The 18,386-nt window shown below is 35.3% G+C and overlaps 1 protein-coding gene across 7 annotated transcripts; it reads left to right on the top strand.

Annotated features, from left to right (window-relative positions):
• Window positions 1-272: 272 nt before the first annotated feature.
• Window positions 273-17,062, top strand: LOC149485952 (uncharacterized). 7 transcript variants are annotated; one of them, XM_089698614.1, is made up of 16 exons: window positions 274-476; window positions 2,227-2,328; window positions 2,854-2,961; window positions 3,382-3,492; window positions 4,074-4,181; window positions 4,603-4,713; window positions 5,294-5,401; window positions 5,823-5,933; window positions 6,514-6,621; window positions 7,043-7,153; window positions 7,738-7,845; window positions 8,266-8,376; window positions 10,372-10,479; window positions 13,612-13,716; window positions 14,230-14,337; window positions 16,802-17,062. In XM_089698614.1, exons 1-16 carry the CDS (start codon window positions 397-399, stop codon window positions 16,947-16,949), a joined length of 1,746 nt encoding a protein of 581 aa, XP_089554740.1. In that variant the 5' UTR covers window positions 274-396; the 3' UTR covers window positions 16,950-17,062. The 7 variants fall into 7 exon arrangements, with proteins under 7 accessions (XP_089554743.1, XP_089554745.1, XP_089554744.1 ...); XM_089698617.1 differs by lacking the exon at window positions 4,603-4,713 and having other exon boundaries at window positions 273-476; XM_089698619.1 differs by lacking the exon at window positions 5,823-5,933 and having other exon boundaries at window positions 273-476.
• The last annotated feature ends 1,324 nt before the right edge of the window (window positions 17,063-18,386 follow it).

Raw genomic sequence — 18,386 nt, 5'->3', positions numbered from 1 at the left:
TCAATTCAATATATTTCAATTATAATAAATATTTTAGTGTATTTTATACATTGAGATAGATGTACTATACATATTAACTTAATGATTTTATATGAGAATTTTAATTGAGTTACTTATTAGGTAGGTAGTTATTTCTTTGTTTTTAGTACAATATGTACTTTAGTACTTACATATGTACAACAATTAATTAGAAATCAGTCAACACTATAAGATAACATATCGTCTATTATCGCAGGCTATACGGTAAATTATTGATAAGTTAATATAAATCTACCTGGAAGCTAATTATTTTTTAGTAGCAAATTGTTTCTCCACGCTTAATTGTAGTAGCTATAAAACACGGGTGTACATTATTTTAATTTCATTTTTAACATCATTAAATATTTTACATTTAACATGCTTACAATCTTTGTATTCATTCTATGTGTGGCGCCTTGTACTTTTGCACGACCGAATTATCAAGAAACACTTGGAACGTAAGTAACTCCATACGAATATTTTTTTGTGTAACTAATTTAATATATATATATTGATTGTTTATAAATTAAATAAGCTAGTAGATATGTATTATGATATGTTTATTATAATAATTCCTAACGCCAAAAATTCTACGCAATTAAAACAAATCTTTATCAAAACAATATTATTTGATTTAATTCTCTATTTGATATCAACATTGAACATACAAAAATCCTTTGTCGTGTCAACTGTAAGTAGGTATATGGATATGGTATACGGATAGCTATTGATTTCTATCACGAAAGTTCAATGTGAGTATTTCACAATCAATTTACTTGTGATTTACTTACATAATTAATTGAAATATGTTTTTAAAGAGCCGACTCAAAGTGGGCAAACTATAATAGTTAACTACTATCAAATTATATTAATAATTAACAAATTAAAAAGTTCTACTTACGGTGAAACAAAAAGTTTCGTTTTCAAAATTCGAGAAGAATCACTAGGTATGAATATATGTGAAATTTGAACGAAAATTTTATATAACATAATTATTAATTCTTCTAATAACTTTTATTTCATTTAGAAAATCAACCAACCAAATCAAAGTTTTCATAACTTTATAATTATTAACCTCTCTATAATACACGGGTACCACCAGAAGGAAGATACCCGGTCCTTTGGAAGGCTTACGTGGGGACACAGGTCCAACACGCAGAGGCCCTTTAGAGAATTTAATGTGTTGTGGGACACCAGCCGCAGCCTGCCCATGACTGCACTATAGAGATACAGCCCTGGGCAGTCCGCGGCCAATGTAGGACTATTGCAGAAAAATGGAATGAATAAAACTGGGTTATGGAAGGGGGTGTTAGATGGACTGGTATATTGGTTCTATGGGGACTATGGACGTCTGCCTTTTCAATATTAAAAATTGAAAATTATGGCAGACGGTGACTCGCCAGTTCGGTCGATGGACTCCCAAAAAGGTTACCGATAGTGGCAACAAGGGGGCAACATCAGCTGAACGGCTAGGGGTGTAGAGAGGTGCGGCACCGGTTTCACCATCGCGGGCCCGCGGGCCCGGAGCGGGTTTCCCCGCTATTACGCCATTAGACACTTCCACCCCCGAGCATATAGCTCTGGCGGCTCCACTCTGGACGGCCAACAAAGGCAAGCCAGAGGTGGGGGATCCTGAACCTCGTCATTGTTCACTCCGAACTGCCACTGGGACAGTCCAGAGGTGAGGACAGGGACCTCCCCCGGGAGCGCTCGGTTCCCGCGGGGTCGCTACTCCCCGACACCTCGCCACAAGGTGCCCTGCGGGGTGACTGACTGCACGGCTGGGATATCTATTGTAGATATGCCAACCGGGGGCGATGGGGTCGTCACATCCCTACGCCTTTTTATTAACCTTATTATTAACCTTGAAAATAAATATTTTACTTAACTATCATAAAATTCATCTAACTAAGACAGACATTCATTACCTACTTTTACAAATTACAAATTTAGTTCCACGGATATCAAACCCATCATTGCTGATTGCTTCAACTGCACTTCCGAACGATGACCCAGCTCAGGAGTGTTGAGTTGTCACCCCAGAGTATATGCATTATGCACGTATATTTTATTAATAGTTGCTGCTATTTAGCACATTACACGATGATTGATGATTCTGAATTAGGTACTGCACCACACGCTGCCAAGCTATGTAGTTCATAGAAAGGATCAGACATTATACTAATTATTATTATTTTATTTATCTAGATCAAATGATGATCGGAATGTGATTCAGGTGCCAGACAACTGTAAGGACGGTCAAGTTCTTGTAAATGGAGTCTGTCGCGATATCTGGAGGCGATTTGATACGTGAGTGCATCACTCAAATAGTACAACGATTATTATTTATACAAAATATTTATTCATTTATAGATTTGGAAGATAGAAAAAAATAGCAAGCGGAAATCCGGTTCTACACAAGATACATTATATTATATTTTGATTTATAAATTGCGTCCTATTTTAACACGCTTTTATAAGATTTATTAAACTAAGTAGGTAATAGGTATGTTTTTATATTATGTTACCGACTCATATAGACTAGATTTTGACCCACTTAAAAAGCTACACTTATCGGTGACAATACAATATGTTTTGTGTGCTTATTTCATTTTTTAGTTATTCGTATGAACTTTATTTTACTTTCTCGGTTTTCATTTCAAACCAGTTATTCCTCACATGATATTTTTAAATAAATATTGTTATTATTGTATCACATCAGATTTTCCCACTTGATTAAAATAACAGTGTCTCATTCAAAATGCAGTGCAATCCAGTTTTGTTGAGGTTTATGAGTTACTTTCCTCTCCTAATTAATGATTGAAACTTTTAAAGACATTTCGCTGAGCCTCGAGGCACAATCCAAGTTCCCGATAACTGCAAGCCTCCACAAGTTCTAATTAATGGAGCCTGTCGTGATATCTGGAGATCAGCATTCGAGTCGTAAGTTCTTTACATCTGTATACTTACGTATAATATACCGTATGTTTGATAAAGCTGAGCCCCCTGGTTTCTCCTTGATAAGTTTGAGAAGAAAAACTTTTAGTGCATAACTAAGTTATCATGCTCCGCTCACAATATTTCAACATTTTTCGTTGCTTCTTTGCTCCTATTGGTTGTAGGCCATTGCGCGATGTTGTAAATGCTTCCACGATAAATGGACAGTAGTTACCGACATGATATTTGCAAATAAACATTATTGCACTATATCAGATTTTTCCATGTCGAATAAAAAAGAAGTGTCTCTGGCACCGGATGTTAACGCAATCCACTGCTGCCAGCTTCTTCTACATCATTTCTTTGAACTTTATAGAGGTAAATGAGTTACTTTCTTCTCCTAATTAATGATTGCAACCTTTAAAGTCATGTAGCTGAGCCTCGAGGAGGCACAATCAGGGTTCCCGATAACTGCCCGCCTCCAAAAGTTCTAATTTATGGAGCCTGCCGTGATGTATGGCGATCAGGAATCGATTTGTAAGTTCTTTACATCTGTTATCTTGCGTTTCTTGCGTACGCATGTTTCATATTAGATATATATAAAAATTTAACACCATTACAGGTGGAATATTTCATTTAATATACCAAGCCTTGTTTATTACTTCATAGTTACCTCAACCTAAAATTAAACGCAATTTTTATAAAAAAAAGTGGTATCTAGGTTAAGATAGTTTGAATCCAATACAGTGTGAGTATAACTGCCCATGGGTTTTGGTTCAGTTTATTCAGAGGAAAAAACCTGTTTGTACATATCCGTTTCTGCCGCGCACACAACGGTTCAAAATACATATTATCCTTTTATGCAGCATTTTTTATTGCTCCTCAACTGATATTGGTCGTAGGCAGTAGCGTAATGTTATAAATGCTTCCGAGATTTTAATTTCAAACCTGTACTTAGTTCCTTGCAAAAAAATATTTTTTCTAATTATATCCTATCAGATTTTCCATGTCGATTAAAAATAACAGTTTTTAGTGCACCTAGAAGCTAGAAGCGAGCGATCTTTATAGAGGTTTATGAGTTACTTTCCTCTCCTAATTAATGATTGAAACTTTTAAAGACATTTCGCTGAGCCTCGAAGCACAATCCAAGTTCCCGATAACTGCAAGCCTCCACAAGTTCTAATTAATGGAGTCTGTCGTGATGTCTGGAGATCAGCATTCGAGTCGTAAGTTCTTTACAGCTGTATAATTACGTATAATATACCGTATGTTTGATATAGCTGAGCCCCCTGTTTTCTCCTTGATATGTTTGAGAAAAAACACTATTAGTATTATAACTAAGTTATCATGCTCCGCTCACAACATTTCAACATTTTTCGTTGCTTCTTTGCTCCTATTGGTTGTAGGCCATTGCGCGATGTTGTAAATGCTTCCACGATAAATGGACAGTAGTTACCGACATGATATTTGCAAATAAACATTATTGCACTATATCAGATTTTTCCATGTCGAATAAAAAAAAAGTGTCTCTGGCACCGGATGTTAACGCAATCCACTGCTGCCAGCTTCTTCTACATCATTTCTTTGAACTTTATAGAGGTTAATGAGTTACTTTCTTCTCCTAATTAATGATTGCAACCTTTAAAGTCATGTAGCTGAGCCTCGAGGAGGCACAATCAGAGTTCCCGATAACTGCCCGCCTCCAAAAGTTCTAATTTATGGAGCCTGCCGTGATGTATGGCGATCAGGAATCGATTTGTAAGTTCTTTACATCTGTTATCTTGCGTTTCTTGCGTACGCATGTTTCATATTAGATATATATAAAAATTTAACACCATTACAGGTGGAATATTTCATTTAATATACCAAGCCTTGTTTATTACTTCATAGTTACCTCAACCTAAAATTAAACGCAATTTTTATAAAAAAAGTGGTATCTAGGTTAAGATAGTTTGAATCCAATACAGTGTGAGTCTAACTGCCCGTGGGTTTTGGTTCAGTTTATTCAGAGGAAAAAACCTGTTTGTACATATCCGTTTCTGCCTCACACACAACGGTTCAAAATACATATTATCCTTTTATGCAGCATTTTTTATTGCTCCTCAACTGATATTGATCGTAGGCAGTAGCGTAATGTTATAAATGCTTCCGAGATTTTAATTTCAAACCTGTACTTAGTTCCTTGCAAAAAAATATTTTTTCTAATTATATCCTATCAGATTTTCCATGTCGATTAAAAATAACAGTTTTTAGTGCACCTAGAAGCTAGAAGCGAGCGATCTTTATAGAGGTTTATGAGTTACTTTCCTCTCCTAATTAATGATTGAAACTTTTAAAGACATTTCGCTGAGCCTCGAAGCACAATCCAAGTTCCCGATAACTGCAAGCCTCCACAAGTTCTAATTAATGGAGTCTGTCGTGATGTCTGGAGATCAGCATTCGAGTCGTAAGTTCTTTACAGCTGTATAATTACGTATAATATACCGTATGTTTGATATAGCTGAGCCCCCTGTTTTCTCCTTGATATGTTTGAGAAAAAACACTATTAGTATTATAACTAAGTTATCATGCTCCGCTCACAACATTTCAACATTTTTCGTTGCTTCTTTGCTCCTATTGGTTGTAGGCCATTGCGCGATGTTGTAAATGCTTCCACGATAAATGGACAGTAGTTACCGACATGATATTTGCAAATAAACATTATTGCACTATATCAGATTTTTCCATGTCGAATAAAAAAAAAGTGTCTCTGGCACCGGATGTTAACGCAATCCACTGCTGCCAGCTTCTTCTACATCATTTCTTTGAACTTTATAGAGGTTAATGAGTTACTTTCTTCTCCTAATTAATGATTGCAACCTTTAAAGTCATGTAGCTGAGCCTCGAGGAGGCACAATCAGAGTTCCCGATAACTGCCCGCCTCCAAAAGTTCTAATTTATGGAGCCTGCCGTGATGTATGGCGATCAGGAATCGATTTGTAAGTTCTTTACATCTGTTATCTTGCGTTTCTTGCGTACGCATGTTTCATATTAGATATATATAAAAATTTAACACCATTACAGGTGGAATATTTCATTTAATATACCAAGCCTTGTTTATTACTTCATAGTTACCTCAACCTAAAATTAAACGCAATTTTTATAAAAAAAGTGGTATCTAGGTTAAGATAGTTTGAATCCAATACAGTGTGAGTCTAACTGCCCGTGGGTTTTGGTTCAGTTTATTCAGAGGAAAAAACCTGTTTGTACATATCCGTTTCTGCCTCACACACAACGGTTCAAAATACATATTATCCTTTTATGCAGCATTTTTTATTGCTCCTCAACTGATATTGATCGTAGGCAGTAGCGTAATGTTATAAATGCTTCCGAGATTTTAATTTCAAACCTGTACTTAGTTCCTTGCAAAAAAATATTTTTTCTAATTATATCCTATCAGATTTTCCATGTCGATTAAAAATAACAGTTTTTAGTGCACCTAGAAGCTAGAAGCGAGCGATCTTTATAGAGGTTTATGAGTTACTTTCCTCTCCTAATTAATGATTGAAACTTTTAAAGACATTTCGCTGAGCCTCGAAGCACAATCCAAGTTCCCGATAACTGCAAGCCTCCACAAGTTCTAATTAATGGAGTCTGTCGTGATGTCTGGAGATCAGCATTCGAGTCGTAAGTTCTTTACAGCTGTATAATTACGTATAATATACCGTATGTTTGATATAGCTGAGCCCCCTGTTTTCTCCTTGATATGTTTGAGAAAAAACACTATTAGTATTATAACTAAGTTATCATGCTCCGCTCACAACATTTCAACATTTTTCGTTGCTTCTTTGCTCCTATTGGTTGTAGGCCATTGCGCGATGTTGTAAATGCTTCCACGATAAATGGACAGTAGTTACCGACATGATATTTGCAAATAAACATTATTGCACTATATCAGATTTTTCCATGTCGAATAAAAAAGAAGTGTCTCTGGCACCGGATGTTAACGCAATCCACTGCTGCCAGCTTCTTCTACATCATTTCTTTGAACTTTATAGAGGTTAATGAGTTACTTTCTTCTCCTAATTAATGATTGCAACCTTTAAAGTCATGTAGCTGAGCCTCGAGGAGGCACAATCAGAGTTCCCGATAACTGCCCGCCTCCAAAAGTTCTAATTTATGGAGCCTGCCGTGATGTATGGCGATCAGGAATCGATTTGTAAGTTCGTTACATCTGTTATCTTGCGTTTCTTGCGTACGCATGTTTCATATTAGATATATATAAAAATTTAACACCATTACAGGTGGAATATTTCATTTAATATACCAAGCCTTGTTTATTGCTTCATAGTTACCTAAACCTAAAATTAAACGCAATTTTTATAAAAAAAGTGGTATCTAGGTTAAGATAGTTTGAATCCAATACAGTGTGAGTCTAACTGCCCGTGGGTTTTGGTTCAGTTTATTCAGAGGAAAAAACCTGTTTGTACATATCCGTTTCTGCCTCACACACAACGGTTCAAAATACATATTATCCTTTTATGCATCATTTTTTATTGCTCCTCAACTGATATTGATCGTAGGCAGTAGCGTAATGTTATAAATGCTTCCGAGATTTTAATTTCAAACCTGTACTTAGTTCCTTGCAAAAAAATATTTTTTCTAATTATGTATATCCTATCAGATTTTCCATGTCGATTAAAAATAACAGTTTTTAGTGCACCTAGAAGCTAGAAGCGAGCGATCTTTATAGAGGTTTATGAGTTACTTTCCTCTCCTAATTAATGATTGAAACTTTTAAAGACATTTCGCTGAGCCTCGAAGCACAATCCAAGTTCCCGATAACTGCAAGCCTCCACAAGTTCTAATTAATGGAGTCTGTCGTGATGTCTGGAGATCAGCATTCGAGTCGTAAGTTCTTTACAGCTGTATAATTACGTATAATATACCGTATGTTTGATATAGCTGAGCCCCCTGTTTTCTCCTTGATAAGTTTGAGAAAAAACACTATTAGTATATAACTAAGTTATCATGCTCCGCTCACAACATTTCAACATTTTTCGTTGCTTCTTTGCTCCTATTGGTTGTAGGCCATTGCGCGATGTTGTAAATGCTTCCACGATAAATGGACAGTAGTTACCGACATGATATTTGCAAATAAACATTATTGCACTATATCAGATTTTTCCATGTCGAATAAAAAAGAAGTGTCTCTGGCACCGGATGTTAACGCAATCCACTGCTGCCAGCTTCTTCTACATCATTTCTTTGAACTTTATAGAGGTTAATGAGTTACTTTCTTCTCCTAATTAATGATTGCAACCTTTAAAGTCATGTAGCTGAGCCTCGAGGAGGCACAATCAGAGTTCCCGATAACTGCCCGCCTCCAAAAGTTCTAATTTATGGAGCCTGCCGTGATGTATGGCGATCAGGAATCGATTTGTAAGTTCTTTACATCTGTTATCTTGCGTTTCTTGCGTACGCATGTTTCATATTAGATATATATAAAAATTTAACACCATTACAGGTGGAATATTTCATTTAATATACCAAGCCTTGTTTATTACTTCATAGTTACCTCAACCTAAAATTAAACGCAATTTTTATAAAAAAAGTGGTATCTAGGTTAAGATAGTTTGAATCCAATACAGTGTGAGTATAACTGCCCATGGGTTTTGGTTCGGTTTATTCAGAGGAAAAAACCTGTTTGTACATATCCGTTTCTGCCTCACACACAACGTAGTTGGGGAGGCGAGGTAGCTAAATGGCGTAATTCGACGGCGCCGTCGAGACTTATCAAAATCGAAAGATAAAATAATTTCGAAAAGAAAAGCTTATATGGTAAAAACCATTTTAGCGGTGGGTTTGGCGTGTACGGTTTATCAAAAATGTTAAAAAAAACAGTTACTTGGGCATTCTCGAGCGCGTCAGATATTCTTACTACGTATGCCCCAAGTGCCTCTGAATATTCTGTATACTAATCTGCCGGTTTGCGTGGTGGGGCTAGGCATATAAATTAGTCAAAAATGCACAAAAAAAAGACGGGTTGCACTCCGGGAGTGCCGGCAGAAGTGAAAACGCGCGTAGTAGAGAGGGGATAGCTGTCTACTCTCCATCCGTCTTACGCTTTTTCGATCAGGTCACGTGTCCTGACGCGAGTTTAAGATTTTATACCCATTACAGAAAAAGTGCTCAACGCCGCTAAAGAAGTTTTCACTTCAAAAAAAATATACTCGAGCGCGTCTGATTTTCGGAAGGGGTGTTAAGTAGGCCCCAAGGAAGCTCCCCTTAAAAAAACTGACGATTTCGGCGTGACGATAAGTTACGATGAATTTTTGAAAATGCAAAAAAAAAATAAATCTTTTTGAAATACTCGAGCGCGTCAGATTTTCATAGGGGAGGTTTATCTCGGTATCCTGAAAGCATATTTTCTTAATCTGACAAAAATGTTGGTGGGTTCTCTTAATCTGACCGAAAAAGGTTTTTGGGTTTCTTTTTTTTAATCATCGTTGTTTCATATCAATTTTTTTAACACCCTCAGTTTTCGAGATATACTCAAAAAACCGGGAGTTTAAGTTTTTGTGATGCTTCAAGTCAAAAAGTTTTAACTTTGGACAAAAATGTAAAGATACCTTTTTTTGTGTAAAATAAAATTACCTTTTTTGTGTATTTATACTTTTTTTTTGTAAAATGTATCGTTCGCGACTTATATACTGCAACGCGTTTTTCGGAAGACGAAATGGCTCCTCCAGACTTCCGGTCATGCGGAAACCGGCAGATTTTGTATTTTTAGTAAGTTTTAGATTATATTCTTCAAAATAAAAAATAAAAAAAATCGCGCTCGAGAATGCCGGATTAACGTTTTTTTTTTACAAGTTCGCGACCCTATAACTCGGCGGCGTCAAGGACTTATCGTCAGATTAGTTAAATTTAGGCTTATAACACTAAAATCAACCCCCAATATCTTAATCTGACGCGCTCGAGTATTTCAGACTATCGATTTTTTTTTACTAATCTGATCGTCTATCCTAGGCGCGCGTCACTACATATAAAGCTAAATAGTTTACAAGGTTGTTCTATTAGGTCTAAGGTATCTCTCATATCTTATACTGCCACGCTCGAGTATTACCGAAAATTCCCCTATTCGCCTCCCTATCTAACGGTTCAAAATACATATTATCCTTTTATGCAGCATTTTTTATTGCTCCTCAACTGATATTGATCGTAGGCAGTAGCGTAATGTTATAAATGCTTCCGAGATTTTAATTTCAAACCTGTACTTAGTTCCTTGCAAAAAAATATTTTTTCTAATTATATCCTATCAGATTTTCCATGTCGATTAAAAATAACAGTTTTTAATGCACCTAGAAGCGAGCGAACTTTATAGAGGTTTATGAGTTACTTTCCTCTCCTAATTCATGATTGCAATCTTTAAAGTCATTTAGCTGAGCCTCGAGGCACAATCCAAGTTCCCGATAACTGCCCGCCTCCACAAGTTCTAATTAATGGAGCCTGCCGTTATGTATGGCGATCAGGAATCGATTTGTAAGTTCTTTACATCTGTTATCTTGCGTTTCTTGCGTACGCATGTTTCATCTACACTAATATTATAAAGAGGAAAACTTTGTTTGTTTGTTTGTTTGTTTGATTGTAATGAATAGGCTCATAAACAACTGGACCGATTTTAAAAATTCTTTCACCATTCGAAAGCTACATTATCCACGAGTAATATTGGATAGGTTTTATCCCGGAAATTCCACGGGAACGGGAACTATGCGAGTTTTTCTTTGAAACCGCGGGCGGAGCCGCCGGCGGAAAGCTAGTATAAGATAAATATAAAAATTTAACACCATTACAGGTGGAATATTTCATTTAATATACCAAGCCTTATTTATTACCTCATAGTTACCTCAACCTAAAATTAAATGCAATTTTTATAAAAAAAGTGGTATCTAGGTTAAGATAATTTGAATCCAATACAGTGTGAGTCTAACTGCCCATGGTTTTTGGTTCAGTTTATTCAGAGGAAAAAACCTGTTTGTACATATCCGTTTCTGCCTCACACACAACGGTTCAAAATACATATTATCCTTTTATGCAGCATTTTTATTGCTCCTCAACTACATAATATTGGTCGTAGGCAGTAGCGTAATGTTATAAATGCTTCCGAGATTTAAATTTCAAACCTGTACTTAGTTCCTTGAAAAAAAAAAAGACGGGTTGCACTCCGGGAGTGCCGGCAGAAGTGAAAACTTGATTATTAACGTTCAGCATGTTTGATATTTTGGAATGGTATCCGTCTTACGCATGGAATATAAGGGCTAAAAAAAAAAAGTACGTCTTACGCTTTTTCGATCAGGCCACGTGTCCTGACGCGAGTTTAAGATTTTATACCCAACGCCGCTAAAGAAGTTTTCACTTCAAAATATTTTTTCTAATTATATCCTATCAGATTTTCCATGTCGATTTAAAATAACAGTTTTTAATGCACCTAGAAGCGAGCGAACTTTATAGAGGTTTACGAGTTACTTTCCTCTCCTAATTCATGATTGCAATCTTTAAAGTCATTTAGCTGAGCCTCGAGGCACAATCCAAGTTCCCGATAACTGCCCGCCTCCACAAGTTCTAATTAATGGAGCCTACCGTTATGTATGGCGATCAGCCCCCCTAGCCAAGTGGCTTCCTGTTAGCGTAGCGTTCAATAGAAAAGACTACGAATCATTGACTACGAATGTATGAGATTGACGTAAGCTGTAGATAAACGTCAATCTCATACATTCGTAGTCTATTCTATTGAACGCTACGCTAACAGAAAGCCACTTGGCTAGGGGGGCAGGAATCGATTTGTAAGTTGCGTTTATTGCGTACGTATGTTTCATATTAGATAAATATAAAAATTTAACACCATTACAGGTGGAATATTTCATTTAATATACCAAGCCTTATTTATTACCTCATACCTCAACCTAAAATTAAACGCAATTTTTATTAAAAAGTGATATTATCTTTTTGTTCGTTGAAATATCTACTTTCTGATGGTGTAAATTATAATATACATTACCATAGGAAATTTACTCGGAAAATGCATACAAACAGTGTGATAATGAGCTTTCACTAAGTCAGGCAAATTTCCCATTCACATTCCCCTCCTTTTCTAATGGGTTTCATCCTACTACTATTTTTTTTTGTTTCAAAAATTATCGACCCTGGGGCCTTAGACAAAGTAACAATTAAAAAACGATAACGAAGTTAGAAAAGGCAAAAATGTATGGGATTGACATACGCCGCGTTAGATCACGTGGTCTATCTAATGTCAATCCCATACATTTTTCCTTTTCTAACTTCGTTATCGTTTTTTAATTGTTACTTTGTCTACGGGCCCTGGTCTACTAGTCCATTGAAATGTTACATTTTTTAGGCCTAACCTTGCGTTTTTTAGAGGACGCAATTTTATTTTTTTGATGTGTAGGGGGGGTCAGTGTGAAGCTAAAATCAAGTTTGTGGGGTCGCCACCCTTGTTCCACGGCCGCCATCTTGAAAATAGCGGTTGAAATGGTTTTTACGATATATCTCTTAAACTATTTATCTGATAAAAAAAAATGTTAACATTATTTGTTGCAAATTAAATTCTCTACAACTTTGGTCCAGCAAATTTTTGTCGTAGAACTATAAATAAAAAAGTTATAAGTGAAAATGTTCAGAAATTAGAGATATTTATATTTTTCAATAAAACTTTTTTTTTATCATTTTACGAAGAAATGATATCAGACCATTTCTGTAGATTGTTTTTCGAGGAACAACTTTTACATACTTACAACATTTTTTCATTAAGTCAATAGCTAAGGTTTTACAGCGCTCTGAAGTGAGTACTATTTTTCAGTACTATATTTTCCTGCGCGGGTTACCTGCGCTGACAAGCGCCGTTAAGCGCTTATAAGTTTCCAGCTTTCTGCATACGCCATTACGTAATATCGCAGGAATGTGCGATGCGAAGCAGGTCTTGCGGTGCGTTCGTGCGAATTCGCAGATATTTCCGATGCGATGTGAATTCGCGGTTTTGTGAGGGAGCCCTAAAAGAGTCGGTTACATACAAACATAGGGCGTATTCAGAAAGAAAGCTGGAAACTTATAAGCACTTACCGTCCGCGTCGCTTGGCGCGCTTTCTGAATACGCCCATACAGGTGAAGCTAATAAAAGCGTGTTAAAATAGTTTTGACCAACTAACTTCCTTTGTATAAAAACTAAAAAGCTTTTGACTGTTTTTTTATTTTAATTGTCTATACTTTATATTATAAATGCGAAAGTAACTCTGTCTGTCTGTCTGTTACTCAATCACGCCTTAACTACTGAACCAATTTGCATGAAATTTGGTATAGACATATTTTGATACCCGAGAAAGGACATAGGATTTTTTTTTATCCCGGACATAGGATATTTTTATTTTAGTTTTATCCCGGAAATCCCACGGGAACGTGAACTATGCGGGTTTTTCTTTGACTGCGCGGTTGATGCCGCGGGTGGAAAGCTAGTTATCAATAAATTCAACTGTCATACGTAATATTAAGTATGACTTGGCTAGTAAAGATAGAGTAGAGAATACTGGACCCAGAACCGCGCTAAATAAATATAAAGCGTTAATAAAATTTCTTTTTTTTTTAATTTTATAATAATTTCAGGGCTGAAAGTTTACCTAGTAATGTGATTACTGTACCAGACAACTGCCCTCCGGGACAAGAACTTGTGAATGGAGTATGTCGTGATATCTGGAGCATATTATTACTGTGAGCTTTCACAACCATATTCACACAATCAACATCCTGGTGTTTAATCATTTTTTAACAAATATTTAGATTCTATTCCTGGCTAGGAATGTTGCTTATTTTGCAAAAGTACCAATTTATTATCTACTAGCTTCTGCCCGCGGCTTCGGCCGCGTGGTGTAATAAAAGGTAGCCTATGTTCTTTAGGGTCTTAAGATTGTCTGTGCCAAATTTCATCAAAATCGGTTGAGAGGTTTAAGCGGGAAAGCGTAACAGACAGACAGACAGAGTTACTTTCACATTTATAATATCTATTAATATTAAAGTGGGGATGTCCTGTACTAATAACCGCTTTAACGAGAGTGTTTGTTTATATTTTTGATCGAGATAGGTAATATCAGAAACGGGAGAAGGAAGAAGGGATTTAAAAAAATCCCCGTTGGATTTATACGTGATCCCTATATGTCATGAAGGCTCTTTTCTAATGTTCTTTGGCTCTATTACTTGATTTATAATAATTAAATATCGTTTCAGAACCGATGGTGTGCCTAGCAATGTGATTTCTGTACCAGACAACTGCCCTCCAGGACAAAAACTTGTGAATGGAGTATGTCGTAATATCTGGAGATCTAATATTTTGAAGTAAATACCGACAACTTAAAATAACTTCACTATAGTCCATACTGTAAAATGTTTACTTGTAAAATTTATTGGAGCAGCTCAAATCGGCGCATTAATATCTACCGAAAACGATACAACGCATAGAAAATTTAAAAATAAAAATTACTTAAATGATATATTTTTTTTTTCAATTTTCTACGTTTAGTTATATCTACTTATAAGTCAAAATTTTGTAAAAGTATTTGTGATTAAACGTATTTTCTTTCTTGCTTTCTTTCAAATGCAAATAAAACATATTTTTTTAATTCTTTATAACTACAATGGTTAATTATATTTTTAAAACATTTAAAAAAAATTATGCTACCACTTGATTTTAATCGCTAATTTCTAGAGTTCTAGTTATGCGTGCTAGCCTTAACCACAGAATAACTAGTTACAGAAGCTTTTCTTCGCAATGGTTTCCTACTTGTTGGTATAATGCTCTAAGATGCTAGTAGACTACCAATTGAATTAGCTTTTAATTTTAAAATAAGATAAGTAAATAAGGCAATCTACCTATATATAAAATATTTATTATACGTATAGTTATTAGTTAGGCACTTCTACGAAATTCTTTATAAATATGTTATCTTTGTTATTAGGTACAGTGTTATTAATTTCATTTTTATCCATAAAGAATAGGCTATACTCAAATCTATTATTGATAAGAACACCAATACGTATTAAATGAATTATAATTATTCATGTCCTTTGCGATCGCTATTCTTACGGGGGCGGGGTATTACAAACGATGCCTTACTTTTAAATGATTTGGGAGTATGAAAAATCTATTTTTTCCTTCTTTTCGCCATATTCAATGCTGTGCACACAAAATTTCATCAAAATCGGTCCAGTCGTTAAGGAGTTTGGTAAAACACCACAACAGGACTATTTTATACATAATACACATAACATTTGATTTGCAGAATTATGCGAAAAAGAACTGCTGTGTACCTAGTGCGATGTTTCTTTATAGGATTCCGTGCCGAAAGTGACATTTATTAGAAATTTTTAGAGAAAATCAATGAAAATATAACTAATATTGAAAAGTTATTTTATGCAAGTTTTTGCTCGAAATTTACTCTCAAAATGGAATTTATTTTCATGAAGTAAGAACATATAAAAATACAATAAAGAAAAATAACCCTAGAAATAACTTAGATATTTAAGTATGCAAAACCTCTAGCTTTACGAGTCCGATTCGCACTTAACTGATTCTTTTAATTTATTTAAAATATTACATGATAGTCGTTGATATCTATCTACATTTTGTAACACGTTAAATATCCAGGTTCTAGGAAAATGATAATTGCTTATACTTACTTCATTTAAAGGACAGATAAAACGATTAGGTAGGTATTACGATAATTGAGTAATCAATCAGCATATATTGAGAAAACAAACGCATCTGTTTACCTATCTATACTATCTATACTAATATTATAAAGAGGAAAGGTTTGTAATTATGTATGTATGTATGTGTGTATGTATGGTTTTCACGCATAAACTACTGGACCGATTTCAAAAAATCTTTCACCATTAGAAAGCTACATCTTCACTGAGCAACATATTATTTGAAGAAGTTTTCACTTCAAAAACGTAAACATGTAGGTACCACGGGCGAAGCCGGGGCGGACCGCTAGTATGTTATTAATTTTATACTAAATATAAATTATCTAAGTACTGATATCCAATAATGACATAATGTATCTATTGTATTCTTAGAAGATTCTTTATACGATACCAATGTTGAAAATATATCTGTCGCCGTTATCTGGTTGAATCTGCTATTTGATTGAATGTCTAGCGCGTTGATAATGACGACATTCAATTGAATCACTAGGCCGCGAACGTTGATTTAACAAGCGTCACTCAACGTCCAACTAGTTAGCCGTTAGGGTATTGTAACAAAACCGATTGAAGAGGGCGGATATAATATAACTCCCGAGAGAACTAGACAACCGAGACAGTCGGCATATTTTTGAAATAATATGACTAGCTCGTTCATTGAATGACGACGGAATTTACTTGTTCCAAACATCCCCAAGAAGACGGTGACGAGCTCCTATTTCTATGTAGGTACTTGAAAAAAAAACACTAACCTAACCTAATGTACCTCCTTATATCTAACGACTATGCTAATTAATGATGTTCAGTCAAGACGTTGAACGATACATTAATGATTAAGCAATTTGACTAGTTGTCAATTAGTCATTCAATTAAATGTCGTCATTCAATGAACGCGCTAGTCATTCAATCAAAAAGCAGATACAAGTTACAACCATGACTGCGACATATCCACTGCCTTATTATAAGTTATAATACATAAGTAATTATACTTGTGTTTATGTTTAGGTACATCTTGTTTGCACCTATTATGCTACTGTAAGTGTAATCCATTCAGTCCTTCTTGAGAGATTATTTATTTTGATGTGATAAATTTCAGGCAATCCCAAAGGCGCCAAATTGATGGGATTATCTTGTCGGAAATAAACTTTGGAGTGGGCAATAAAAACATAATAAGCGTCCCATCGCAATGTCCTTCTGGATACCGACCGGACGCCAACGGAATATGCCGCCCAATCCTAGATTGAACCCATTGTGCTATTATTATTGAACCACACTTAATCATATACCGACCGTACAGCACTTGGAAAAGTATATTCAGCTTGTAAAACTCAATACTTAATTAAAAAAATATGTGAAGAAATATTTAACATAAAATATGTAACATATGATTCGGCTATTGTATTATATTATCTATTCATTTCAAGATTCAAATATTTGAATTATACTTGTAAATGTATACAGTACAAAAATAATTGGTAGCCTGCGATTTAATAAAAATATTTGATTCGGTTAACAAAGAGTTTTATTTTTCATCTCATATTTTCAAGTTCTCTTTCTAAACTTGTACCAAAAGACGCAGTGCGGCCGACTGGCAACCTAGTCGATAGCTAGCTATATTAATAACTAGTGGTCCGCCCCGGCTCCGCCCGTGGTACATGTTTAGTATCCTATGTCCTTCTCCTGGCTCTAAACTACCTCCCTGCCAATTTTCAGCTAAATCGGTTCAGCCGTTATTGAGTTATAAGTGTAGTAACTAACACGACTTTCTTATATATGTATATAGATTATAAATATACTTACATAAAATTTAAGTTTTAGCAAAGAAACGATAACGCACTAATCCTGCTGTGGGATCTTAGACTAAGTGAGTGTGAAGTCCCATGTCCCCTAAGGGGCAGATGCATTATACATTTGTATCACTGATCGAATTTCTTTAGAGACAAGTAGGTGATCAGCCTTCTGTGTCCTGCCAGACCGAGACATTTTTTTTTCTTCGTCTCCACCGAGAATCGAACCCAGGACCCTTCGGTTTTATGCTGACGCGTCAACCACTGTACCAAGGTGGCGGTCATGTTGAGATGGACTTGACCTATCAAGTCCATATTAATTTAGACTTTAGAGACATTTTACCACCTACAATATCACTAACTCCCCAATTCACAAACTTTTTTAGATTAGTCAATCACGTCAAGAACGTCGGGTTTGATAAAATAAAGTAGAAATCGCATTGGTACGTATACCTATTTAATTTGTACAGATTTTTATCTAAAATATTTACGTAATTTGTTGTAGGTATTAAATTGTGTATTAAATCTATTAAGCCGTGTGATACGATCACACTTAGGTACTTATATAATGATTTGCATTATTGATAAACATTGGAAATAAAGAAAACCGCTCACTCACGTGCATGCAGTACACTAATCTGTGCATGTACACAGTGAGAAGAAAGTAAATATGTAGCTACCTGTATCCGTATGTGTGCTTCTAAAATATTCTGTTTACGTTCCAAATGTTGAAAATTAATTTTAAAAACAATATCAATACTTATCTTAATTTTTAAGATTTTGAAATTTTCATGTAACACATATTTGTATAATGCTGGAGAGTTTGTTTGTTCGTTTATTTGAACGCGCTAATCTCAGAAACTACTGGTCCAGTTTGAAATTTATTTCTACAAC

The sequence above is a fragment of the Colias philodice genome, chromosome 9 (assembly GCF_061535455.1).
Source record: "Colias philodice isolate Cphi_HAF_F1 chromosome 9, ilColPhil1 Martin Lab GWU primary, whole genome shotgun sequence".
Taxonomy (NCBI): domain Eukaryota; kingdom Metazoa; phylum Arthropoda; class Insecta; order Lepidoptera; family Pieridae; genus Colias; species Colias philodice.
Note: the sequence above shows the minus strand (reverse complement) of the source record. Positions and strands in the feature narration are given on the sequence as shown.

Coding starts and splice junctions, on each gene's coding strand:
- LOC149485952 (XM_089698614.1), top strand. CDS start 397: ATGCTTACAATCTTTGTATTCATTCTATGTGTGGCGCCTTGTACTTTT. Junction 7,846..8,265: donor TGGAGATCAGCATTCGAGTC/GTAAGTTCTTTA, acceptor CAACCTTTAAAG/TCATGTAGCTGAGCCTCGAG. Junction 13,717..14,229: donor ATCTGGAGCATATTATTACT/GTGAGCTTTCAC, acceptor ATATCGTTTCAG/AACCGATGGTGTGCCTAGCA.